General features: G+C 45.0%; 1 protein-coding gene across 1 annotated transcript in view; it reads right to left on the reverse strand.

Moving 5' to 3' along the window:
• The window catches only part of DNAI1 (dynein axonemal intermediate chain 1), a 291,024-nt gene that overhangs the window by 252,264 nt on the left and 11,830 nt on the right, over positions 1–26,930 (reverse strand). The window contains exons 5-9 of the mRNA XM_075067475.1: positions 25,392–25,518; positions 21,532–21,611; positions 20,019–20,144; positions 17,395–17,454; positions 12,986–13,120 (exon numbers count right to left, since the gene is read on the reverse strand). Of these exons, the coding sequence (XP_074923576.1) occupies positions 12,986–13,120; positions 17,395–17,454; positions 20,019–20,144; positions 21,532–21,611; positions 25,392–25,518 (528 nt within the window). The remainder of the gene's footprint in view (positions 1–12,985; positions 13,121–17,394; positions 17,455–20,018; positions 20,145–21,531; positions 21,612–25,391; positions 25,519–26,930) is intronic.

The following is a 26,930-nucleotide window of genomic DNA, read 5'->3' on the forward strand; positions in this document are numbered from 1 at the left end:
TGTTTAACATTGGCGCTTTTGCAGCGCTGTAAACTTTGCTTGCCGCTCAGGGGGGTGTTTTTTTCACCCCTGACGAGAAAGTTGCAGCGCCTGTAAAGCGCCAGCGTGCCAGGGCCTATGAAACCCCGCGCTCTGAGTTCGCCGCTGAACTGTTTTGCGGAAGCACATTTCTTTTCACTTGCTCAGAACATACTGCCCTTTCAGTTTTCCAAGAGTCAGCTCTGGACAGAGCTATATGTGAAAAAGGAAAAGCCAAGGGGATCCATCAATGTGTCATTACTCGCACCAAGTACAGTGCGCTCAGCATGTATATATAGACTATCCAATTCTTGTTTTTCAGTGTTAACTATTTGCTTTGGCAGCCAGTAGAGTTGAGTCAATATGGATATTGTATTAGCTGGATTCATACTCTTATCGTTATGCCGATTTGTGATGCTCCATAGTCCAAACATGATTATTACTAATGCCCTAGCCCATTGAATACGATAGTAGTTTCTCTCTACCTCACAAAAGCTATTAGAATTGCTCCACCATTTAAAATTTCCTAGTCTGTTTACTAAGAGTTGGCCTACCGATAGATCCTGTGTTGTTTATGTGGGATCAGTGATCGATACTTGTAAGTCATGGCTTATCCTGTGACTACCCCTGCATACGGTTAAAAACTCCCATGGATTTGTCATACTCAGGTGATACAGCTCCAACGTACACAGGCAATTGCAGAACCAGGCCCCAGCTTTACCACAGGAACACTAAAACAAAAAACCGACAGAAGTACTGTCTAAACTGACACCCATTCCTGCCTAGCTTTCTGCGTTGGAGGAACTCCTATTGTCATCAGTCCTTTGATCCGCAAGGATTGGGTGTTGTATGTGTTTATTTACAGCACCATCAATAGTGGTGATCTTAATATCAGTAATAATCATAAAACGATACCCCTCAGAAATATCAACATGTCCCGATCTAGTTTCCGGAGGGGACTTGCTTGGTGGTCTCACAGAGCGTTCACTTGACAGGGTCTTCACACTCTAACTTCAAAACACAGAGGTGTAACAATCTTTAACCAAGGCCTTGCCTACCCTCAGAAAGTTGCACCAGTTTAAGTTAAATTCAGTGTCTTAAATTACTATTTAGTAACTAATGGCAAAAACCCTGGTGTAAGATGTCTTATCTGGCTTTGTGAGTTTTCTTACTTTGAATTAGCTTAATTCGGGGGAAGTGGGGAGAAGGGAAGCTAAACCAAAATTCCACTTTTAAACCAAAAATAAAGAACGTCTACGCAGGAGTTGCTACCAGTTTAATCAAATTGGAATTTTTTTAAATACACTTTAGTTTGAAACTGGTGCACATTTATGTTACAGCCATGAATCCACCCAACCATAGATCGTTGACTGGCACTGGTCAGTTCCTTGGAAGTCTCTGCCCGTTTCCAATCGTTATCTCTGCCCACAAGAAAGGTCTGGCGGCGCAGCAAGGGCTAAGGCAGGCTTCTTGCCTGCCCAGCCCCACGCTGGTCCCAGAAGCGCCAGCACTCCTGTGGGCCCACTGGAGGGGGGCAGCTGGGGCCAGAGTCTCTGCACACTGCTCCTTGCTTGCAAGCACCATCACTGCAGCTCCCATTTGACTGGAATGGGAGCTGGCAGTCGGAGCTGCGGGGGCGTTGCTTGCGGAAGGGAACCAGCCGCAGGGAGCCACGGGCCGCCCCCCCGAGCCATAGGGGCCCACACTGGCTGCCTCTGGGACCAGTTGTGGGCCAGGGCACGCAAGGGGCCTGCTAGCCCTGCTGCACCCACCGATCGGAAGTTGCCCAAGGAAGTGCCGCGCCCAGTGGAAGCCTTGCAACCCAAACCCTCAGCCAATGATCCCCCTTCCTGGAGCCAGCACCCAACCCTTTTCCACACCTTGAACCCCTGGCCCCATCCCTTTGACCCTGCCTCCCGGAGCCAGCACCTTGGTACCCTCTCCTGCATCCCACACTCTGCCCCAGCCCAAGCCCCTCTTGCACCCAAAAACTCCCTCCAGTTGCCCACATCCCTCACCCCATCCCTGCACCCCAACCCCCTGCCCCAGGGTCAGCCTGGGGACCCCCCTCCATACTCTGAAACCCCACAGCCCCAGGCCATTAGCCTGCACCCCTCCCAAACCCCAAAAACCCTTGTCCCACCCTAGTGAAAGTGAGTGAAGGTGTTAGGAGAGTTGGAGCAACGAAGGGAGGGAGAATGGGAGGGAGCAGGGGCAGAGGGTTTATGATCCTAGGTTGCACTTTAAATTCAAAAGTGTCTGTGCATTAAGGTGGGACACACACTGGACACACTTCCTCCTCCCAAGTTCATGAACATTGGCATTAAATAGGTATTAACAACTCCCCACCCAAAAGTTTTAAACAGTCTGATTAAAATCCTTCTTGCTTCTTTTAAATACATGGCAGGTTTTTGACTGGGTTCCACACCCTGATGAGCCTGCTATAGTTTAAGCCCAAACAGAGATGGTTTATAGCTGGGCAATAGTGCTTTCATGTGTTGAGGTACCCGGTTCAATTCCCAACTGTGCTAACAATCCACTCTAGGGTACAGTGTATTTCTCTAAATGCTTGATTATCACTCTCCTTGAGTTTGCGTGTGATTGTCATCACTTCCATTTGTACTCTAGCCACCAGACGTCTTTCAGCCAGGATTGGGGACGAATCTCTGAATGTAACACACCCAAACAGGAAATCCCCTCTGCCTCTACCTTGTTGAGAAAAAAGTTTCAGGACTTTCTTTAGGCATCATAACGGAGAAAATATGGTGGAAACCCCAATTTTTTCTCTTGGTTAAGTTCACTTCTACTGCAAAAGACTTTACAAATAGTGGTCAACCCAGATCATTTTCTTTCATTAATACCTTTTACTCATTTTCCAGATGCTTCAGTTTGTGGGTGCCAACTTAAGATGTGAAAGACCCTGAATTTCAAAGGCGTGGATGCTTAGTACTTTGAAAATCACGGTCCTTCTCATGTAGGCATGGCTGAGAGCCAAGCGGACAGACGCTTTAACCGAGAGATGAATGAGTATGATGGGTCAAGAAGAAGTAGCTGGAGGCAAAACAGTGGAGAATAATAGGAGGCCCTTTCACCTTAGGACTATGACTGCATTTAGTTTGGCTAGAGTTCACAATCTTCAGGCGGTGATTTTTATTTAGACCCAGACTGTTTGAGAATCTGTATATAACCATAACCCATGTCAGCTCTGTCCCCATCTGCGTGTGGCCTCGGAGCGTGCAACCTTTTCTTTCAGAGCCAAACTTTGCCACTGTTATCCATTGCTTTTTCACCTCAGGGTCAGGTCTACTCAGTTGCTGCGCTTACAAACGGGGACACTTAACCATTCTGGGGCCAGGTGTGATCGATGCAGCTGCACCGCTGTAGCACTTAAGTGAGAGATGCTCCTACACCAAAGGCGAGAGCATCTCCTTGTTCAGCACGTAGTTAACCTCTAGAGAGCAGGGTAGCCTATGTCGAAAGGGAGATGTCCCACCAAATAGTGCGAATGTAACACCGAGGGGTTGTCAGATATAACTACATCGCGTCAAGGGGATGCGATTTTTTTATAGCCCATGAGTGACGTACAGTTATACTATATCATCTGTCATGAGAACTGCCCTCTTTGAGGGGATATTGAGCTACGGCACTAGCATATCTGAGGCTCCCGCTCTCCCCACAGCAAAAGGCACAGCCAATCAACGCGAGTTGTTTGAGCTGATTCTCCTGTTCTAAAGAGAAGGGGCAGCAGAAGGACCTTCATGCCGGGCTCCGGGATTCTGGAACTTCTCCCTGAGATCTGAAACAGCCCACTGAGTGGGACTCACTGGGATGCTGCCAAAATAACACCTGTCTGACCAGAGTTCAGAAACGGCTGAGGTTATGCTTCCCACTCCTATGACACGTAACCGATGGGACCTATTAGTAAGCTGCCGGCAACACTCCATCTGGAATTCGATCGATAATTGCTACCTGATGAGATTTAATCTATTGTATAATTAGTGAGTCAGTGCATCGCGAAAATTAGATTGGGTTAAACTAGTCTTAATGTCAGGGGTGGAAAAACTACACTTAATGAAGTGGTGTATCAGTAAACTGATCTAAATCTCCATGAGACAAGACTTAAGCTGACGCTTCTTGGCGGAGCTAGGATCTACCGATGATAACAGAATAATTCCCTTACCCGTTGACGAAAGAACAGATTGTCTACACAGAAAGAGCTACAGTGGTACTACAGAGTTTGACAAGGAGCTTGGGTAGAGTCATCTTTTCTAGAAAATCTACTACACTAAACTTCAATGAGCTCCAGTTTCAACTATCATCAAATGAGGGCAACCCAACCAGTAGGGTCAGGTTTGGAAATTAGGTGTAATATTTTAAACAATACAAAAATTATATAAATTAAAAACCCAAGGATGTAACTCACACTTTATGGACAGCACGAGCATTTTTCAAAACGCACCTGAGTGAACTATCCCAAATCCCTTTCAAAAATGATTTGCAATCTCAATGAAAATTTCATACATGATTTCATCCATGTTCTTCCACATTTTGCATATGAACCATAACAATGACGAATGACAGTTAACACAGGAGGCCCAAACCATCACTCACAGAACAGAATTCACCACTGCAGTGCCTTATTGGTTGGCGCATTTTTCATTCCCATAAAAGTACAGCAAACTTGAAAATTTGGAAATTTCACCTGTGCATATTGCAAAAAACAAAATTTCTGATTATCTCCATAGTGTCGCTATTTGCTCTCAGGGTGGTCTACCCCTGCAATGTTTGAGCTTGCTACATTCAGCCAGGTTGGGAGTATAAAATATACCCTGGACTACGCCGCTCTGACAAAGAATCTGAATTACACACATGGCACATACCTGAGACTCTAGAGAGCGTTAAACTTTCTCCCTCTTCAGCCTCTGTCTTCTTTCCTTTGCAACAGATTTTGCTTTACTACTTGCTCCTTCCGAACTTTTCAAGTTCTAAGAAGCTCCTCCACATAGGCATCATAGATCTCCCACTGAAAAAAAAGGGCAGACAAGAGTCAGGGATCCTGTCTAATCTAATAGTAATTCATTCCAACTCCAGTAAACAAACATAGAACCAGTATGCCAGACATCAAACCAATTTCACAACGAGACCACAGATTTTACCCAGAAACACTTCCACTGATGAGTTTGAAAGTTGTTCATAAGCTATAAATTCCCAAATTGAAACGTAGCGTCCAAATATTGGGTACCTGCATATTTCTGATTTCTTCTACAGGCTTAATTACCAGACTAGAGATCTGAATAGACCTGCCATCCAACCCAAAAAAAAATAATAGTATAATTGAGGAGGAAACCTGGTTGCTGGTCTGGTTCCTCTGAGCCCCCAGAGTGAACAGCAACCAAAAACTAACAGCACACACAGAAACTTCCCTCCCTCAAGATTTGAAAGTATCCTGTCTCCTGATTGATCCTCTGGTCAGGGGACAGCCAGGCTACTGAACTTGTTAACCCTTTACAGTCAAGGAGATATAAAGTACTTCTGTGCTATTAACTTTCCTTATCTGTTTATGACAGGGGTGGATTACGAGACAGAGGAGTAGGAGGAGTTAGGGGAAGGGGAGAAATGGAGATGAGTGGAAGGGTAGGGGACAGAGGGGAGGGGACAAGGCTTCAGGGCCTTGATCAAAGAGAGAAGGGATCAAGGAGTTGGGTGTCTGGGGCTTGGCACCTGCCAGAGGCACATTCTCTCCTCCCTTTTTTGAGCATATTCCCTTTACTTATCTCTTTATGATACTTTAAAAAGGAACCCTTAAAATGGGATTTTCCTCCTTGTACCTTAGCGATACCAACTGTGCTCTGCCCTAAGTTTTGCTGGAGGACTACTTGGAAATTTCACAGTATGTGTATTGGTATTCTCACAATTTATTAGAGGTGGTGGCAAGGCAGGGTGGTGGTGATGGATTTCTAACAAAGACTGCCGTTCTCCAAAACATGCATTAGCCATTGGAATTAAATGGGTGTTAACAAAAATGTAAAAGGTCTGAATAAAAATCACTTCCCCTCAATTGCACCAATTTCCTTTTCTCGACTCCTGCAATGTCTTTTTTTTCACTAGCTCTCCAGTCGTCATAGTGCCTGTCAACACTAGAGACATTTCTTAACAATTCCCCACCTTTGCTAACTCTTGTTCAGCTCCCACAGCATTAACAAAGTTGAGAACCCAAGTTTAGACCTGCCATTGGCTGAAATCGGCAACTTGCACTGAACGAGTCTAATGGACACGGTGGTTAAAATGCTGGCAAGCTGGAGATATGATTGAAAGAAGAGAGCAATTAAACAAATTCATATGCCACCAGCGTATGAAGAACATAAGAAAGACCATATTGGATCTTCATTGGTCGGCCAACTCCATAAAGCTGCCTTCAACACAGGCCAGTGTTCACTGCTTCAGAAGAATTCCATTCTTCTCCCTGTAATGCCCTTACCACATGAGTACTACTGTCTGAGGATAAGGAGCAATGTCTCTGCTGATCCCCACAGAGATCAGCAGGAATATGGCCCATGTTCCTCTCACCCTCACTCCTAGGCTTCTCAACTTCATGTCTGAGATTGCACCTTGAAGTGAAGATCAGCAAAGGATTCTTACTCTATTGTACCACAACAGCACCCAGGAGAGTTACACTCTCAAAGATGAATGCTAGACCGTGCCTTAAAGACGATCATCTGTTTTAATTTGGTGAGTATGAAATAGGCTGACTTTTAAAAAAATCTTTGTTTACAGGAACTGAGCATGAGCCAATTACATTCTGTCCAGAAGAAGTAGAAAAGTCATGTGTCAGTTTTCTTATTAGCCAGTTAGGTTGTAACTTTTCAGTAACACAACCATGAATAAACCCCTGTATGGCATTAATATAAATCAAAGTAAGCTGTTTTCTAATTGGGTTACTTTCTCTTTCAGGTTTGATTAATTCTGTATCTTATTAAAATTAATCTTCAATGGACTTGATAGGCCAAATTTTTTTTAAAGGTCCATTTGAAATTGATTTTTCCTCTGTAAGCCACTTCTGGCCTGGCTCTGACTCTAAACACAAGCTCACCAGCTAACTAAATTTTTTTTTTTGAAGTACATAGTATTTTACAGAACAGCAATTAGGTGAATGGAATCATATGTTATGACTGGATAATGAACTAGTGCTTTGAAAATAAATGGCTTGACTTGCCATTAATATTACTTTTTGATAAATGCTTCATGTTTACATTTCAGCAGCAGGCCAGTCACAATGTATAACTCCACTACTTCCTTAGAAACAAGGCTTCTGCTGATGTATAATAAAATATCCAGAACACATAAATCCCCCTGATGCCAATCCTGTAACTGCTGCACCACCACCAAATAACACATTATAGCTACAAGTCTTCCCTGCTTTCTAAGGAACTTTGAACACGTAGGCTAGCTCCACAACAGGGTTTAAGACAGCCAAGACCCTCATGCCAGCCCTCTTCCCTGCAAACATGCCATCTCAAACAAGCAAAGTGCTAAAGACAGTCACATGAACTGTTCGTTTTCACTCTCAGCTGTTTGTGTGGTGTCCTTGGTCACCTAAAGAACATGAGACAGTTACTGCCACTTGGCTGGATAATGAATTCATTTTAAACAGTAGAACTGAGAATAGCGAGAGATTAAAAAACCACACGCTTCCTGGGTTGAATGTTCAGCTGAACCATTGGCTAACATTCAGGATTTTCAAACATTTTCACAAATACCCAGCGGTCATCCAGGTGCTTTCAAATTACAGCTATGGCCCCATTAATTATAGTGAACTGAAATCAGCACTTATACGTACACAAATATTCCCAAATCCTTTTTGTTGTTGTTTTTCTTTCTGTGTTTGACCAGCTCTGCTTCTGAGGAGGCTGAAAAAAACCTATTAAGGATGCATTTAGCCAGTTGTACAATACTATACTTTACACCCCAAGGTCCAGATTCTGATACCCTCGATACTGTAACTTCAGTGGGCGCACTCATGCAGTATGGTGCTGCTCACCAGGAGTAAACATAAAAGATTCTAGTCCTGAATTATTTCACTTGATCGTTTCAGTTTGCACAGCACCAGAGTTGGCAATCAGGAAATTCTCTATGCTTTATTTTACACACAAGAATGTGACTCTTATGGGCTTGGCTACACTCAAAACTCCGAAGTGCTCCTGCGGGAGTGCTCCCGCGGCAGCGCTTTGAAGTGCGAGTGTGGTTGCAGCGCCAGTGCTGGGAGAGCAGGTACTCCACCTCCCCGTGGGGATTAGCTTACAGCACTGGGGCACTGTTTACATTGGCGCTTTGCAGCGCTGTAACTTGCTGCGCTCAGGGGGGTGTTTTTTTCACACCCCTGAGCGAGAAAGTTGCAGCGCTGTAAAGCGCCAGCGTAGCCAAGGCCTATGACACCCCCGCAGCTCTGAGTTCTGCAGGCTGACTGTTTTGCAGGAAGCAGCATTTCTTTTCACTTGCTCAGAACATACTGCCCTTTCAGTTTTCCAAGAGTCAGCTCTGGACAGAGCTAATAGTGAAAAGGAAAAAGCCAAGGGGATCATCAATGTGTCAATTTAAAACTTCCCACTGTAGTCAGTGAAGCATGCAGCAGTGTGGTATATGTAGATTCATTTCTATTTCAGTTTACTGATTTGCTTTTGGCAGTCCCATAGTTCCAAGCAAATAATGATATTGTTGACTTGAGGCCTGATTCTGCCCCACTTACTCATGCAAGTAGTCCTTACTCAAACTAAAAATCCCACATCTGAAGAAGTAAGTTTTTTACCCACAAAAGCTTATGCCCAAATAAATCTGTTAGTCTTTAAGGTGCCTCCGGACTCCTTGTTGTTTTTGTGGATACGGACTAACATGGCTACCCCTGATACTAAAACTCCCATGGATTTCTATGGGACAGCTCACGTACACAGGCATTGCAGAACCAGCCCCTTACACAGTACACCATAAGAGACAGGTACATGTCTAAACTGACAGCCCATTCCTGCTAGCTTTCTGCGTGAGGAACTCCTATTGTCATCAGTCTTTGATCCTGCAGGATTGGTGTGTATGTGTTTATTTACAGCACCATCAATAGTGGTGATGCTATATCAGTAATAAATAATAATAACGATACCCTCGAAATATCAAACATGTCCGATCTAGTTTCCTGGAGGACTGCTTGGTGGTCTCACAGAGCGTTCACTGACAGGTCTCACACCTTAACTCAAAACACAGAGGTGTAACATCTTTAACAAAGGCCTTGCCTACCCTCAGAAGTTGCACCAGTTTAAGTTAAATCAGTGTCTAAATCTATTTAGTAAACCTAATGCAAAACCCTGTGTAGATGGTCTTATCTGGCTTTGAGTTTCTTACTTTGAATTAGCTTAATTCGGGGGAAGGGTGGGGGAGAAGGAAGCTAAACCAAAGAATCACTTTTAAACCAAAATAAGAACGTCTACGCAGGAGTTTGCTACAGTTTAATCAAATGAATTTTAAAATACACCTTTAGTTAAACTGGTGCACATTTATGTACAGCAGTGATCACCAACCCATAGATCGTGACTGACTGGTCAGTCCTGGAGTCTCTGCCCGTCAATCGTGATCTCTGCCCACAAGAAGTCTGGCGGTGCAGCAAGGCTAAAGCAGGCTTCCTGCCTGCCCCAGCCCCACGCTGGTCCCAGAAGCGGCCAGCACTCCCCTGTGGCCCCTGGAGGGGGGGCAGGGGGGCAGAGGTCTCTGCACACTGCTCCTGCCTGCAAGCACCATCACTGCAGCTCCCATTGACTGGGAATGGGGAGCTGTGGCCAGTCGGAGCTGCGGGGGCCGTGCTTGCAGGAAGGAACAGCGCACGGAGCCACGTGCCGCCCCCCCGAGCCATAGGGGCACACTGGCTGCCTCTGGGACCAGTGTGGGGCCAGGGCACGCAAGGAGCCTGCCTTAGCCCTGCTGCACCACCGATCGGAAGTTGCCCAAGGTAAGTGCCGCCCAGTGGAAGCCTGCAACCCAACCCTCAGCCATGATCCCCCTTCCTGGAGCCAGCACCCAACCCTTTCCCACACCTTGAACCCCCTGCCCCATCCCTGACCCTCCTCCCGGAGCCAGCACCTTGTACCCTCTCCTGCATCCCAACACTCTGCCCCAGCCCAAAGCCCCCTCTTGCACCCAAACTCCCTCCCAGTGCCCACATCCCTCACCCCCTCCTGCACCCCAACCCCCTGCCCCAGGCTCAGCCTGGACCCCCCTCCCATACTCTGAACCCCACAGCCCCAGGCCAGAGCCTGCACCCCCTCCCAAACCCCAAAACCCTGTCCCACCCTAGTGAAAGTGAGTGAAGGTGGAGGAGAGTGAGCAACGAAGGGAGGGAGAATGGAGGGAGCAGGGCAGGGTAGATCCTAGGTTGCACTTAAATTCAAAAGTGATCTTGTGCATTAAAAGGTTGGACACCACTGGTGTACACACTTCCTCCCTCCCAAGGGTTCATGAAACATTGACATTAAATAGGTATTAACAACTCCCCACCCAAAGTTTTAAACAGTCTGATTAAAAATCCCTTCTGCTCTTGTAATACATGCAGGTTGACTGGGTCACACCTGATGAGCCTGCTATAGTTTAGCAAACAGAGATTGGTTTTATAGCTGGGGCAATAGTAGCTCATGTGTTGAGGTACCCGGTTCAATCCCAACTGCTAACAATCCACTCAGGGGTACAGTGTATTCTCTCAAATGCTTGATTTTCACTCTCCTGACTCGTGTGATGTCATCACTTCATTTGTACTCTAGCCACCAGAGTCTTTCAGCCAGGATGGGACCCGAATCTCTAATGTACACACCAAACAGGAAATCCCCTCATGCCTCCTACCTTTTTGAGAAAAAGCTTTCAGACTTTCTTTATGCATCATAACGGAGAAAATATGGGTGGAACCCCAATTTTTTCTCCTTTGTAAGTCACTTCTACTGCAAAGACTACAAATAGTGGGTCAACCCAGATCATTTTCTTTCATAATACCTTTTACTCATTTCCAGATGCTTCAGTTTGTGGGTGCCCAACTTAAGATGGGTGGAAAAGACCTGAATTTCAAAGGGTGGATGCTTAGTACTTTTTGAAAATCAGGTCCTTCTCATTAGGGCATGGCTGAGAGCAAGCGGACAGACGCTTAACCCAGAGATGAATGAGATGATGATGGGTCAGAAGAAGTAGCTGGAGGAAACAGTGGAGATAATAGGAGGCCCTTCACCTTAGGGACTATGACTGCCATTAGTTGCTAGAGTTCACAATTTAGGGGTGATTTTAGACCCCAGATCTTGTTTGAGAATCATATTATAACCATAACCCAGTCAGCTTTTCACCATCTGCGTGTGGCCTGGAGGTTGCAACCTTTTCTTTCAGATGCAAACTTTGCCACTGTTATCCATGCTTTTGTCACCTCAGGGTCAGGCTACTGCAGTGTGCGCTACAAGGGACACTTTAAACCATTCTGGGCAGGTGTATCGATGCAGCTGCACCGCTGTAGCACTTAAGTGAAGATGCTCCTACACCAAAGGGAGAGCATCTCTTGTCAGCGTAGTTAACCCTCTAGAGGCGGTAGCTATGTCGAAGGGAGAAGTTTCCCACCAACATAGTGCTGTGTACACCGGGGGTTTGGTCGATATAACTACATCGCTCAAGGGGATGGATTTTTCATAGCCCTGAGTGACGTAGTTATACCTATATAAGTCTGTCATGTAGACCTGCCCTCTGATATTGAAGCTAGGCACTAGCATACTTGAGGGGCCTCCCGCTCTCCCCAAGCCATAAAGGCACAGCCATCAACAGGGTTGTTTGAGCTGGATCTCCTGTTCTAAAAGAGAAGGGGCAGCAGGAAGGGCATTCTCTGCGAGGGCTCCGGGATTCTGGAACTTGCTCCCTGAGATCTGAAACAGCCCAGATGTGGCAACTCACTGGGGATGCTGCAAAATACACCTGTCTGACCAGGTTTCAGAAACGGCTGAGGTTATGCTTCCCCTAATGACAACTGTACCGGATGGACCTTTTATAGGTAGCTGCCTGGCTACACTCCCATTGGAATGATCGATTTGCTACTGCTGATGAGATTTTAATCTATTGTATAATTAGTGAGTGTGCTAGAAAATTAGATTGGGTTAACTACGTCTGTCAGGGGTGTGAAAAATCTACACTTCTGAGTGGTGTAAGTAAACTGATCTAAATCTCCATGTAGACAGACTTAGCTGCCGCTTCTTGGGGAGCTGGATTACCTATGATAACAGAAGAATCCCTCCCGTCGACGAAGACAGTGTCTACACAGAAGAGCTACAGTGGTACTACAGAGTTTAGACAAGGCTTTGGGTAGGTCTCTTTTCTAGAATTCTACATTTAAATAAATAATGGAGCTCAAGTTCAATATCTCAAAACTGAGGCAACCCAAATCAGTAGTCAGGTTTGAAAATGTAGGTGTATATTTTTAACAATACAAAAATATTAAATTAAAAAACCCCAAGGATGTAACGTAACTTTAATGGACAGCAGGTAGCATTTTCAAAAGCACCTGAGTGACTTCCCAAATCCCTTTAAAATGTTTTGCAAATCTCAATGAATATTTCTACTGATTTCATCCTGTTCTTCCACATTTGCATCATTGAACAACATACACAATGACGGAACTGCACAGTAACACGGAGGCCCAAACCTCACTCACAGAACAGAATTCACATCAGTGTTTTGGTTGGGCATTTTTTACATTCCCATAAAAAGTACAGCAACTTGAAAATGGAAATTTCACACTGTGCATATGCAAAAACAATTTCTGAATTTCTCATAGTGTCGCTATTTGCTCTCAGAGGTGGCTAACCCCCTGGCAAGTTTGAGCTGCTATCATTCAGCCAGGTTGGAGTTATAAATATACCCTGACTGACCGCCAGCTCTGACAAGAATCATGAATTACACACATGGCACATACCTGAGACTCTAGAGAGGTTAACTTTCTCCCTCTCAGCTTGTCTTCTTTCTTTGCAACCAGAGGTTTTTGCTTCTCTTTCTCCTTCGACTTTTCAAGTTTCTGAAGCTCCTCCACATAGGCATCATAGATCTCCCACTGAAAAAGGCAGAACAAGAGTCAGGACTTCCTGTCTAATCTAATAGGTAATTTCATTCCACTCCAGTAAACAAACATAGACCAGTATGCCAGACATCAACACATTCAAAAGATACCACAGTTTTTACCCCAGAAACACTTCCACTGAAATGAGTTTGAAGTTGTCATAAGGTATAATTCCCAAATCTGAACTTAGCGTCCAAATTTTGGGTACCTGCATGAATTTCTCTAAGCTTAATTACCAGCTTAGATCTGATAGCCTGCCACCACCCAAAAATATAGTGTTTGGGGGCACTCTGATCTCCCCAACCTTCCCTGGGGACCCCAAGAACCCAAATCCCTTGGATTCTTAAAACCAGAAAATAAACTATCCCCCTTCTCCCCACCTCCAGACTTTCCCCTGAGAGAGAGAAAGTAATCCTGGCACAGAGAGAAATTAGCTCTCTCTCCCCCTTCCCTCCTCCCCCACCAGTCCTGGTGTTTAAACCCAGTCCCCTGGGATAAAACAAGGGAAACAAGGAAAGATCATCAGTTCTCTAAAGAAATCTTTTATAAAAGAAAGGAAAAGTAAAGAATTACTCTGTAATTCAAAATGTAATATTACAGGGTCCTATAGTTTACAAAGGAAGAAACCCTTCCTCTAGTACCAACCACAACTCAAAATATCCCAGCAACTACACATATAAAGTTAACCAGCCAGATTCACATGTGCACAACAGAGTAAAACCATTAAAAGACTAAATCGCCTGTTCTACTTACTACTTGAACAGAAACTTAGAGAGCCTGTAGTAATTGTCTGGTCCCTCTCAACCCAGCGAAGAAAGAAAAAACATAGAACAAAGGGACCCACACCCAAACTTCCCTCCACCCAGGGTTGAAAGTATCTTAGTCTCCTGATTGGTCCTCTGGTCAGGTGTTTAGTTCCCTGTTTCTTAACCCTTTCCAGGTGAAAGAGACATTAACCTTAACACATCTGTTTATGACAGAAGTCAATGGGCATTTTGCCTGTATACAGACTGCAGGATTGAGCCCCAGGATTTTAAAGCCTGCTTCCCCAGGCAACTAACAGAAGTTACTAGATCACAGGCCCTGGTTCTCATGGGAACTTCAATCGCCCTAACATCTGCTGGGAGAGCAATACAGCAGTGCACAGACAATCCAGGAGTTTTAGGAAAGTGTAGGGGACAATTTCCGGTACAAGTGCTGGAGGAACCAACTAGGGGCAGGGCTCTTCTTGACCTGCTGCTCACAAACAGGGAAGAATTAGTAGGGAAAGCTAACGTTGGATGGGAACCTGGGAGGCAGTGACCATGAGATGTATGAGTTCAGGATCCTGAGAAAAAGGAAGAAAGGAGAGCAGAAGAATGCGGACCCTGGATTCAGAAAAAGCAGACTTGACACCTTCAGGGAACTGATGGCAGGATCCCCTGGAGAGAATAACATGAAGGGGAAAGGAGTCCAGGAGAGCTGGCTATATTTAAAGAATCCTTACTGAGGCTGCAGGAACAAACTATCCCGATGGGTAGAAAGAATAGTAAATATGGCAGGCGACCACCTTGGCTTAACAGTGAAATCCTTGCTGATCTTAAATGCGAAAAAGAAGCTACAAAAGTGGAAGCTTGGACAAATCACCAGGGAAGAGTAATAAATTGCAGCATGCAGGAGCATCAGGAAGTGAAAACAAAGGCGGCGAAACACATATGGAGCTGCCAGCTAGCTAGGGATATTAAGAGTAACAAGAAGGGTTTCTACAGGACGTTAGCAAGAAAAAGAGAAGGTCAAGGAAAGTGTGGCTGAATTGAATGGGGAGCAACCTCCAGTGACAGAGGATGTGGAAAAAGTAATGTACCAATGTTTTTTTGCCTAAAACCGTCGTCAAATGTACAAGGTACAAGCTTCCCCGACTACTGCGTTTTTAAGGTCAGGCTTGACAAAGCCCTGGCTGGGATGATTTAGTTGGGGATTGGTCCTGCTTTGAGCAGGGGGTTGGACTAGATGACCTCCTGAGGTCCCTTCCAACCCTGATAGTCTATGATTCTATGATTTTTTCTGTCACCCCAGCTTGGGATAACTCACCAGTGTTTAATTGATGGAACAAACACATTAAGCAGTTGCTTCTGAGGTAATTTATAGTGTTGCATTAAAAAACTCAATTGTAGCTGCTTAGCAACCTTCAACTTGAAGCCTGACCCTGCAATCTATAACCAGGTGAAACATGCAAATAGCTTCACACCTACTGCCATGCATTGCTGCCCCACAAGCCTGGAATGTCTTCTCGAAATAGATTCAGGAGAACATTTTTTGCTGCTTGGAATTATTCATGGAGTGCTGTATAGAAGCTGTGACTTTTATGACCATTTGAAAGGCAAGATTCTGGCCCTGATATGCTTACAGTCTAATTCAGACAGACCAAATGGATAATACTTCAAACACAAAATGGAAGAGACAACATCGGAATGAAGATGGGCAGCAGAATGTATATTAGCCAGGGGTTGTAAGGAAGAGAGGGTGCGGGGGAAGGGGAAGAAGTTGAAGGATATTCCAAATCTTTGGGGCTGTATAGAAAGTCACGTGCAGGCAAAAGAAGGAGACCAAAGGGAAGAAAGAAGAACTGAGAAAGTGAGTAGTTCAAATCCATTTCATTTCACAAGAGGTTAGAAAAATTAAGCAGAAACTTTTCCCCCTAATTTTCAGCATCTTAATCTAAAATCTCAGCTGTGGTTTGATTAATTTGTCAGTTCTGTTCTCTCAATCTCCCAGGCAGTCACATTATCAGAAAATGGTCAGAAGAGAACTCCTCCAGCCTGTGACAGATGAGCACTTTGTACATCACACTAATTATATGCTCTGATCTCCAGTTAAGGAATAATCTGGGGCAATGTTTTTCAGTATAACAAACGTGCATTTTCCCTTCCCCATACCACACTGCTACATTAGAGGTTTTTTCAGTTAATGTAGTTAAATAAATACTTTGTCCTGTGCACTGTCGTGTCTCCAGTACAATGGACAAATCAGCACAGACTGGGCCAGCTGTCAGATATCAGTAACAATCACAAATAGACCATTAAGCTTCTATGAAACATTCAGTGAAACTGGCTGGATTCCATGCTCCATGAAAGCATTGGTGAATTTCTGGTGTAAAAAGAGTTAGCTTAATATTTATTGTTTCAAAATGCTTTTTAAAGAGACAGAGAAAATACTGTACAACAAATTGGGGACAGCTCTTCACTTGGTGTAAACTGGTGTAGCCCCGTTACCTATAATGAAGCTATGTCAATTTACACAGACTGCAAATCTGGTCCACCGTGTTTTTTTACTGCATTTCTTATTGCATTTGACTCTAGGCATTACAAAAAATTTTTGCTTCCTCTCCTAGATGGCTTAGACAATGGATGGAAAAAACCCACAGTCTTGCACTTTGCAAATGTTTGTAAACTCCATGGAAAACTCCCCGGAACAGGAAGCAAATCTTTGGCAGTTCCATACACTAGATGTTCCTTTAAGACTTCCTGGAGGGGAGGTTGGCCAGGCTGGCTCATAGTTAATAAGTGAGATGATAATTAGTTGGACATAGGACCTCTGAGACTTGCTCTTCAGGAGAATAGTCCTTCACTCTTTAGGAGTAATGCAGGGGATGAGAGCCTTGGTTAGCAGTGCCATACTTCTTCTTTCTTGCCACTTCCATATTTGGTATCAGCAACTTCTACAGCCTTCTTCCAAAACTCATAAACATATGCCTGGCTGTTGTGCAAATTGGTCTCTTTAAGGTCTGCTGATATCTAGTCCACGTACCATGTCTTTGCCCCCGCTCTTTGGTCATCTTCCACCTGAGATCATTGCAAGGGCCATCCTCCCAATCCAGCTCTCAGGTCTCCGATGAACACATCCACACCAGCATAGCTTAACCTCTGTCAATTTGTCTTCAGTTGGGGGCAACCCGCATTAGGCCCCTGATAACCTCATTTGGTTTCCTATTACAGTGCCACACACATGTATATTAATAATTCTATTCTGCTAGGTCTTGGTTCCAGACCTGGGCCCACCACCGTAATATCTGAGTGCCTTCCACTGTTAAAAACACATACAGGATTACTTACATCACCATGTTTTCAACCTCCAGTTCCTTATCCCACTCCCTTAAAGATACAGTAAAAACTTACAAAAAGGGAAAGGTACAAGGTGGGGGAGGTACTATCTTTTATTGGACCAACTTGGTATCCTGGGACTGACACATATACAGCTACACTGCATACAAGAAAATGAAAAGGGTTTACCTGGTTAGCAGTGGCAGAAAAGGTTGCTCTAGGTGGAGGCTCCATTTGACATGCTCTTTCCTAAAAAATAATATAAATGAAAGTGAATCTATAAGTGACTAGAGTCGTGACAATCCCCATCTCCTTTGGCAGAAGCTTTGTTCCCTAGAAGAGTCCAGCTGTGGAAGCAGCCTAGAGTTTTTAATTTACCAAGCAGGGGGAGTGATCATGGTGTTGCATTTGTGTAGCAACAGTCATCCAGATGGATCCCAAAGTGCTATATAAATGTTACTAAGTGATAATTCCAACACTAGAGAGAGAGCTCGGTAGAACACGGACTTTCCATTCTGTGGGAGATTCCAAGATTTTGACGTCTGGTTTTGTCCCAAATTGGGATGAAAAGTCAAAATCTTGGAATTTTTCACAAAATTAAATAGTCTGAAATTTTTCATTTTGACCTTACAAATATGTTGTTAAGGTCAAAGCATTTAGAACATAACATAAGAACATTTCATTCCAACTTTCTCATTTTGACTATTATATTATATTTCATAAAAGCTGAAATGTTTCAGCCTTTATATTTTTATATCATAAATGACAAAATATAAAGTCAAAACAAAATGTGATAATTTCCCCATCAAACATTTCAATGAAATTGGTACCTTCCCACAAAACATTTCCATTTCATCAAATCAACATTTTCTGGCGGAAAACTGTTCAGTCGGAAAATGTTTGAGCAACTCCATATATATATCACTTCACTGACCTCTGAGGTGCAGCAGTCTCTGGGATGGAATGTGGCACATCTTTAACAGCAACACTGCACTGTGGTTTAAGGGCCACATGTTGCTTTTAAATACACTCAAGCAAATCCCATTATCATCTATGGAACTCCACATATTTAGCTGAGAACAAAATTTGTTTCTAAAACAAAAAGTAAAGAATTCTGTGTTCATGTAAAACTACAAGGTCATTTTAGTTCAGGAGAATACAATTACTCAAGTGAGCCAAAACACAAGAGTTAATACCTCTCCTCTTTTAAAACATGTTATGAGATCTTCAATAACCACAAGTGGTCAGGAGCTTGGGTTGACATTGCTTTTAAAAGGCAGCATTTTCCAGCATCGCAGGACCCCTTAGCACTGTCCCAGAACATCAGTTCAGTACTGACTCTGAGGAAAGAGCATGATCCAAATCATCAGCACTAATTCCTCCAGCCCCTTGATTTTCCTCATTGGCTAGGCCAGGTTGGGAAACCAATGAGATCTAAAGGGAGCACACCTTAGCTGGAGAGGCTGCAGGAACTTGAACTGTGGGACTTCAGGGAAAGGGAGGGAAATTTCTCCCTGCAACAAGTATCTTGGACTCAAAGGAAAGTTTGGATTGACCTCCTCGCTGGGTCAGACACCACAGGCACGGTGATCAGCTAGGAAGGGTTCTGTGGACCATCTATACGCAAGCTGGAGGTGTAATTTCCAGCTCAGGTAGACATACACATGCTAGCTGTGATTGAGCTAATGTGCTAAAAAGAGAAGTGTAGCCGCAACAGCACAGGTGGTGGGATGGGCTAACCACCCTGAGCACAGTCCCACCTGAGCATCTACTCAGGCATTTAGTGCATTCCTGCCTGCCCACCATGGCTACAGGGTTTTTTTATTTTTATTTTTTTGCAGCTACACTTCTACTTTAGTGCACTACCAGTCAAAGTTCACATGCGTACGTCTATCTGAGCTGGGCATACTCGTAGAGACACACTCATTGGGAAAGACTGTGGTCTCAGCACAAAAGGCATTTTGGAACCTTAGGACTCAAATCTGTATTGATCTTCTGTCGTGGCAAGAGCAAACGCATGCACTGTGCAAAGAGGGGGAGAGCTGATGTAAAGCAGCAGCAGAGAACATCTATCATTATTAAGTAGCTTGCATTAGCAAAGTATCTGAGCATCTCACCAACTTTAATGTATTTAGCTCCCCCAATACACCCTCGAGGAGGGAAGTGCTTTTCTGTTCCTAATTTACAGATGAAAAATCAAGGCTCAAGGTTACACAGGAAGTCTGTGGGGTAAAGGGGACATGAACCCAGATCTCCCAAGTCCTAGGCTAGAGCCAAAACTACTGGACCATCCTTCCTTTTCTGGTAGTAGGGAAACAAGTATAAAAATGTTACACCCGGGCATGTGTGTGAGGCTGAAACTTCACTACCTAGATTTTCAAAGGCCCCAGACCCCTCTGACAGAACATAAGAGAATCCATCTGGTGAACAAGTATCTGAGGGGTTGCCGTGTTAGTCTGGATCTGTAAAAGCAGCAAAGAATCCTGTGGCAACTTATAGACTAACAGATGTTTTGGACATGCATCTGACGAAGTGGGTATTCACCGACGAAAGCTCATGCTCCAAAACGTCTGTTAGTCTATAAGGTGCCACAGGATTCTTTGCTGCTTTCATCTGGTAAATGTTACTCTGTATCATCATCTTCCCCATCCCAAATGTTTTAGGTACGATTAGTTAAGGTTCTTTTCCCCACTAATATTAGCAGTGATTGCAGGAGATGACACACAGATAAGCATTCTGGACTTCAGTCACAAAGGAAGGATTTTACTAACACATGCTTGTGTATCACCAAAAGAGACAGCAGTGGCACATACCCTCACGGGGTCGTTGAAAGTCTGTGAAGCTCTCTCGCAAAAGTTGAACTGGTTGGTGAGCTTCTGTTCCTTCATCGAATGGGGAGGAGGTTCTTCCCCTTCACCTGCTTCTTCTGCTGATGCAGCCTAGAGAAGAATAAAGCAATGCTTAATTGAGAACTGAAGTAAATCAGAGATCTTTCTTCAACTTCAAAATGCCTATCCCTTGGACCGCTGGACTTCTGGTACTTAGCAAAGGAAACCTGTTACTCAGGGTCTAGGGCCACCATTGGTGAGATGGGTGTGGGATTTGGAGATCACCCTCAGCCACTCTCTAAACACAGAGATCCAAGTTGCAAGAATGGCTGAGTGTGGTTGTTACCACCACTAACTCATTTGGAAAAGTCCATACAATTCTCCTACCTATGGACATCTCCATGGTCCTTATGGATTTGTCAAATCTAAGGTGGGCTACTGTAATGCTCTCCTAATTAGGATCCATCTGAAACTGATCTAGAGGATTTAACAGTTGCAGAAAGTGATTACTCACCTGCTCTTTTGAATAGAATAGAGTGAGTTGGTTACATCCCCTCCTCGTGATCTTCACTGGCTATTGGATACCCAGTGACATAATTCAAAGGCCTTTGATCTCATATATTTAGCTCTTTATAATCCTAGCTTCCTAGTATTTCCATAATTGCCTGTATCCCCCTCTCAGGCATTTAAAGTCACCTGAAATTAGTCCACTCCTGGTTTCTAGGTTCAGTACTGACTGGGCAAGGAGTGAACTTCCTACTGCATTGTCCCTCCCTCACTGACTGCCTTCAGGTCATGCCACCTATCTCAACTATTTCAGCTGCCTTATGTTTGATCCTTTCACACCTTCACGATTGCTTTTGCCTCAGTTACACTGTTTCTGTTTCTCTCATGAAGCCAGGAAACGATCCTGTTGCAGGTAGTTTACTTGATTCTTGCAGGATTTGGCCTGTATTTTATATGGCTGTCTGGTTCTTGTGTCATTTTATTTGTATTATTTTTCGTTGCACAGCACTTAGATGTCTTGCAATAGGCACCTTATAAATGGATGAAACAAATAAGTATCGTAGTAGTAGAAAACAATGGCCTCCAAACTTTGCTCAGTTCTGATTCACATCAGCAATTGGCTAGTAACCCAGGGGCCACACATCATGTGCATGAAATAGAACTGATTACAACTGCTTTCCAGCTTGAATACAGAAGTGCTGTCCACAGAGATGTGTCCCAGCAAACCATACTTCACCTGGATGGAGCATCTGGCTCAAGATAATGCATTGTATGTGGGCATCTTTCATCTCCATGGGCAGCACCTCCATATTAAAGAATAGTTGGCTGCAGACAACCTTGCAGAATACATGTAGGTTGCATCAGAGATAAAGTAAGCAAGCCTGGAGTTTCCTCTGGTGATGCTGCTTACGCCAAAGACACGTACAAACTGAGCTTAGAATCTAATATTTAAAATCATATTGATAGCTCGCAGTCGGCTGTGAAGCATTACCGGAATATCTTCTTTGCTTCCTTCTTCTTTAACCTCTGCCTCTTCAACTTCTATCACTGTGGACTCAACAGGAGCCAGTTCTGACAACAACATAGGTACATTAATCATTTCCAACTAATAGACACCTTTATGTGTTGCAGACACTTTCCATTTTCCACAATTTGAATACAAAAATACTACACCCTTTTATCTCCGAAACACTCTACAAACCCTAGCTTATTGGCCATCACAGTTCCCTGCCAGTCAAGTAAGTCAGTATTACGGTCCCCAGTTTACAGAGGACTGACCTAATGAGGTGAGTCGGCTCATTCAAAGCCACAGAGAGTCAGGGCCATTGCTACAAAGAGGTTGCAGCAGTTCCAATTCCCTGGCTGAATTCAGATCACATCTCACTTAACTCTCTGATTTGGGCTGCATTCTATTAGGAAACACTTTCTCTACACTACAGAAATGACTATGTTTAAACATGGCTGTGAAGAATGGCTGTGGCCAAATTATGTTAATATGGGTCATGTGTGGACAGGAAAAAATGTAATAAGCATGTTAGAGAAGCATGTCTTAGTCTAGGTATCTAGCTCTATCGATCTGAACTCTCACTGGTTGTGGAGACCATGGTGGAGACCAAGCCTATCCATCCAACAACCTATTCCTTTTCCAAATAGACTCCTACAGCCCAATCTGACATCTCAAATGTGCTGCTACAGCTGTGGGGATGAACACACTCGTGGCATTGAAGATTCCATTTACATATAGGTTTACTCTAAATCCTGGTAGAAATTTCAACACTGATGCAAAGAAAGGAGCATAAACTCCAGAGAACCAAAGGTAACTAAGGCCAGGTCTACACTGCGACTTTAAATCGGTTTAATGGCCGATATACCGATTTAACGCTGTATCCGTTCACACGACGTCGTCATTAATATCGAGTTAAACGGCTCCTTAAATCGATTTCGGAACTCCTCCCAAAACGAGAGGAGTAGCGCTGCTAAATTCGATAGTGATAACTCGATTAGGGTTCAATGAGTGGACGGAAATCGACGTTATTGGCCTCCGGGGGCATCCCAGAGTGCAGGCCACTGACGCTCTGGACAGCCATTCTGACACTCGGATGCCGGGCAGGTAAACAGGAAAAGCCCCCCGAACTTTTGAATTACATTTCCTGCTTGCCCAGGTGGAGCTCTGACTCAGCCACGGCTGGCGATGCAGATTCTCGTTTGAACTCGAAAAAGAGCTCCAGCATAGCACCGTACGGGAGATACTAGGTCTGATCGCTGTATGGGAGACAATCTGTTGTATCCAGCTCCGTTACAGAACACGAATGCAAATGCGTTTGAAAAAAAACTCCAGGATACACAGCGCTGCGTGAAAGCGTACAGGGAGCCAGAGACATCAAATGGACAGGCTCATCGACGGGAGGGAGGGGGTAAACTGAGGACCCAGCTATCCACCAGTCAACACGCCAGTTCTCTGAAATTATTTGTTCATTCTTGGTGAGCTCCAAATGTCTGTAGGTTCAAAACACAGTTTCTGGCGTGGTTTCAGGGAACAGCTCCTCAGTTTATTTCCCCCACCCCTACGTGAAAAAAAAAGGGACAGCATTGCTGTGGGCTATGGCGTTTGCTCATGCACTCCGGCGAAAAAAGGCCGCCAAAGGGTGTCCTGCTGCCTTCACAAAGGGAGGGGTGAGGCCTGTAGCCCACACCACCCGGGGCAGTGTTTTCTGCGCCCCTCAAGGCAGCTGTGCTCCTCAACACGGAAAGTGGGACACTATAGGATAGCTGAGGACAGGCTACCCACAGTGCACCGCTCCTGAAATCGATGGTAAAGCTTTGGACCATGGACGCAAACAATCGAGTTTCGGGATCCCACTGTGGACGCGCTAAACCGATTTTATTAGATCTGTTTTGTAATATCGGTTTAAGCTAATTCGAAATAATCGTGCAGTGTAGACGTACCCTAAGAGTCTCAGGAGCTTGCAAGACAGCACCCTTGGGCCTGGCAGCTGCCACATTAGAAGGGCACATATCCATGGCCAGTTCTAGTCTTTCAGTTAATTCTGACCATCAGCAGTCCTCTGTTCCACTGATCAGACAATTTTAAGAGACAGCAGAAATCTTAGGGTCTCTCTAAAAAATTCCATTGCCCAGCATGGAACATGAATGCAGAATTACTTGGTGGCATACTTTTTGATACCCTGAATTATGGTACCACTCTAACTCAGTGAATGAAATTTTCAAAGCAATCTAAGGCTATGTCTACACTACAGAGTTTTGTCAACAAAATTATGCTTAAAGTGCTGTAATTAAACTGCTGTTGCATGTCCACACTATGCTCCTTGGGTCGGCAGAGCACGTCCACACTAGCAGCTCTTGCATCAACACAGACAGCAGTGCACTGTGGGTAGCTATCCCACTGTGCAACTGGCCGCAGGGTGCTTTTGCAATGCCTCATGGGGCAGTTACAGCATCACATGATGCAGGTTTCTCAATCCCATCGTTCCATGGGCATCCTACTAGATCGCCAACTGCTTTCAACTGAAGTGTGTGTGGTGGGCAGAGTGTGTGACAGGGAGCGTGGGTGAGGGGAAGAGACAGAAACACAGTGTTGGGGATGTTTGTGTTGGGGCAGGATGTGTCAGCATGCTGTCTCTTTAAGTTCAGACAGTAGCTTGAGCAGTCTCTCCACCCCCTCTCCTGCCCCCCAGCAAGTGGTGGGGGAGGGAAGAGAGCAATATTCCACATTAATGGTTCTGTGATTCCCTCCCTAGTTCTCTGACAGCCTCCTCAGCTACCAGGAGCAGCATCCTCAGCAGCTCTGTGAGCACTCCATGCTGAGGAATGTCAAAGCTTCCCGGAGCTTTAAAAGGGGAAGGGCACATGCCTGTGTAGCTAGATGCAGGGCAGCAGAGTTCAAAATAGTGAGCAGAGTGGTCACAGTCAGGAGCGGCGCCAGGGTTTTTGGCACCCTAGGCGCAGGGCTGGCTCTAGCCATTTCGCCGCCCCAAGCATGGCGGCATGCCGCGGGGGGCTCTCTGCCGCTCGCCGGTCCTGCGGCTCCAGGGACCTCCCGCAGGCGTTCCTACGGAGGGTCCACTAGTCCCGCGGCTCCAGTGGACCTGCCGCAGGTGTCCCTGAGAAGGGTCGGCTGGTCCCGCGGCCCCGGTGGACCTGCCACAGGTGTGCCTGTGGATGCTCCACCGGAGCCGCGGGACCAGCGGACCCTCCGCAGGGACGCCTGTGGGAGGTCCACTGAAGCAAAATGCCACCCCCCCAAATCCTGGTGCCCTAGGCAACCGCCTAGGTCTCCTAAATGGAAGCACTGGCCCTGGTCACAGTGGGCATTGTGGGATACTGGTGGAGGCCAGTTATGAGGACATAATGAACAGCTGTGTCTACACTGACAGCTTTGCTGCTTTAAATTTGCCACAAAAAGCTTTATGCCTCTCTTTGAGGTGGTTTTATTTTGTCCGCAAAGCACCAGAGTTTTGCCACCAAAAGTAGCTTTGTAGTGTGCTCACCTCCACTGTTTGGTCAGCAAACGGCAGCTCTAACAAAAATGCGTAGTGTAGACAAGGCATAAGGGCTTAGACATGTATCTCCTATTAATTTTAGTGGAAGATTGTGTAAATCCCCTAGAGTGTTTCGAAAAACTTAGCTCCTTGTATTAGCACACACCTGGCTTGCAGACTGTCAGAAGTGGCAAATACACAGTTTGTGTTATAAACAGTATTTCTCTGCAAAGAAGACTGCTAGCAGAAATAAGTGCTGCTCCATTCCTGGGCCTCAGATTGCAGCGTGCTCGCTGTCATACACAGAATAAACTACACCAGCACTTACTGATTCAGTGTCCCATAAACCTACCTGGTTCCAAGCCTATTTTGGCACTCTGCCGTCTGCCTTCGTCAGAGTCTCTGAGTAACAGGTTCCCATCTAAGGAGAAGTGAATGGCCAGTTGGTCCACATAGCTTATTGCCTTGTATGCTCGTTCCTGTAGAGGAAGAAGATAAAAAATCAAATCTGGACAGATTAATGATTTTATCGGGAACAATCTTTGCCTGTAGACGGTAAAGCTGACCAGGTTGTATATTGATAAAATGGGTGCATTTGTTATTCATATTTGTCTTCACTGCAGGTTCCAAGCCAACAGGAAGCTGAGACTGCTGTTTATGCCTCAAGGTATGCAGGACCACAAATAAACAATGAGAGGTCCGAGGAGGGGGTGGGCAAGCAGGGGAGGGAAAAATCAGGGACATTTCAAGGAATGTTCAAATTGGAGGGATTTAGGTCTGATTCAAAATGATCTTTCCACTGACTGCAGTGAGTTTGGGATCAAATCTATGGGCCTGTTATGCCAGTTAATCAGTATTGCTAGTTGAAACCTGTGGAGTAAATTTGGGGGACGCTATCCCTTTCAGGGTGCATCCTGTTACCTTTTTTCCCTAACACAAACACTGTCAGTGGCTTTCATTTCTCTCACGCTCAGTATGTAGAGTAGAACAAGATCTTCCAACTGCCAGTACAACAGGCTCAAATTAATATCTGAAGATTATGCCAAATTCTCTGCTGCTTCATAGTCAGTAACAACAGGGAACCAAAAAAACCCCCCAACAACACAAGATGCATTCTTTGTTGGGGACAGATTAGTCTTTCATCACAATGTTGGGTTAGATGGTGCTGGAAACGGTAACACCTTCCCTAACACCATCACACAAAATGATTAGGACCTGTGGAAAACACACACAGGGCCTGAGTCTCCTGTCACTTACACCGGTGTAAAATTCGCGCTCTGAACGGCAACTTGTCTGACCTATGGTAGAGCATGTTCCCAAGTAAGGGCTTGTAATAAGACAGACGCATGTGGAGCATCCTCCAGCAGCAGGCTGCAGCGGAACAGGTGCAGCTGCCTCAGTTTCCCCCCCTCAGATTCACAGTAATTCTGCACTAGCTTTCTTGCCTCAGTAACGCTTCTCTCTGGAGCAAGTTTGTTACCAAAATATGTTCAAATACTCCATAATAAGAGTCCCAAACATAGTCCATTTCTCACACTCAGTGTATATAGTCCTTAAAATCCCACATCCTCTAGTCCACCAAGATAGCCCATATCACACGCCAGCATCTTCCACCACACCTGGGCTCTTCTACAGTCCTCTCCTGTCCTTTTACCAGGACAGCCACCCCAGCCCTTCCAGGTGGAGTGTGACCTCGCACTTCCTAGTGGGGACCCTCACAGTCTCTCTGCTGGAAGCTCATCCCCACCAGGGGGACATCCCTCACTCCCTCTGGTCTGTTAACCTGCCTCAATAATACCTCTCTCCTTTGGGTTGGTTTATACAAGAACATAGTGTTTTTATCTATAACAGAAGCCCAAAACAATAGTCCATTTATCACCCCCTGTGCAGA

Source organism: Chelonoidis abingdonii, chromosome 6 (genome assembly GCF_003597395.2).
Source record: "Chelonoidis abingdonii isolate Lonesome George chromosome 6, CheloAbing_2.0, whole genome shotgun sequence".
NCBI classification, from domain to species: Eukaryota; Metazoa; Chordata; order Testudines; family Testudinidae; genus Chelonoidis; species Chelonoidis abingdonii.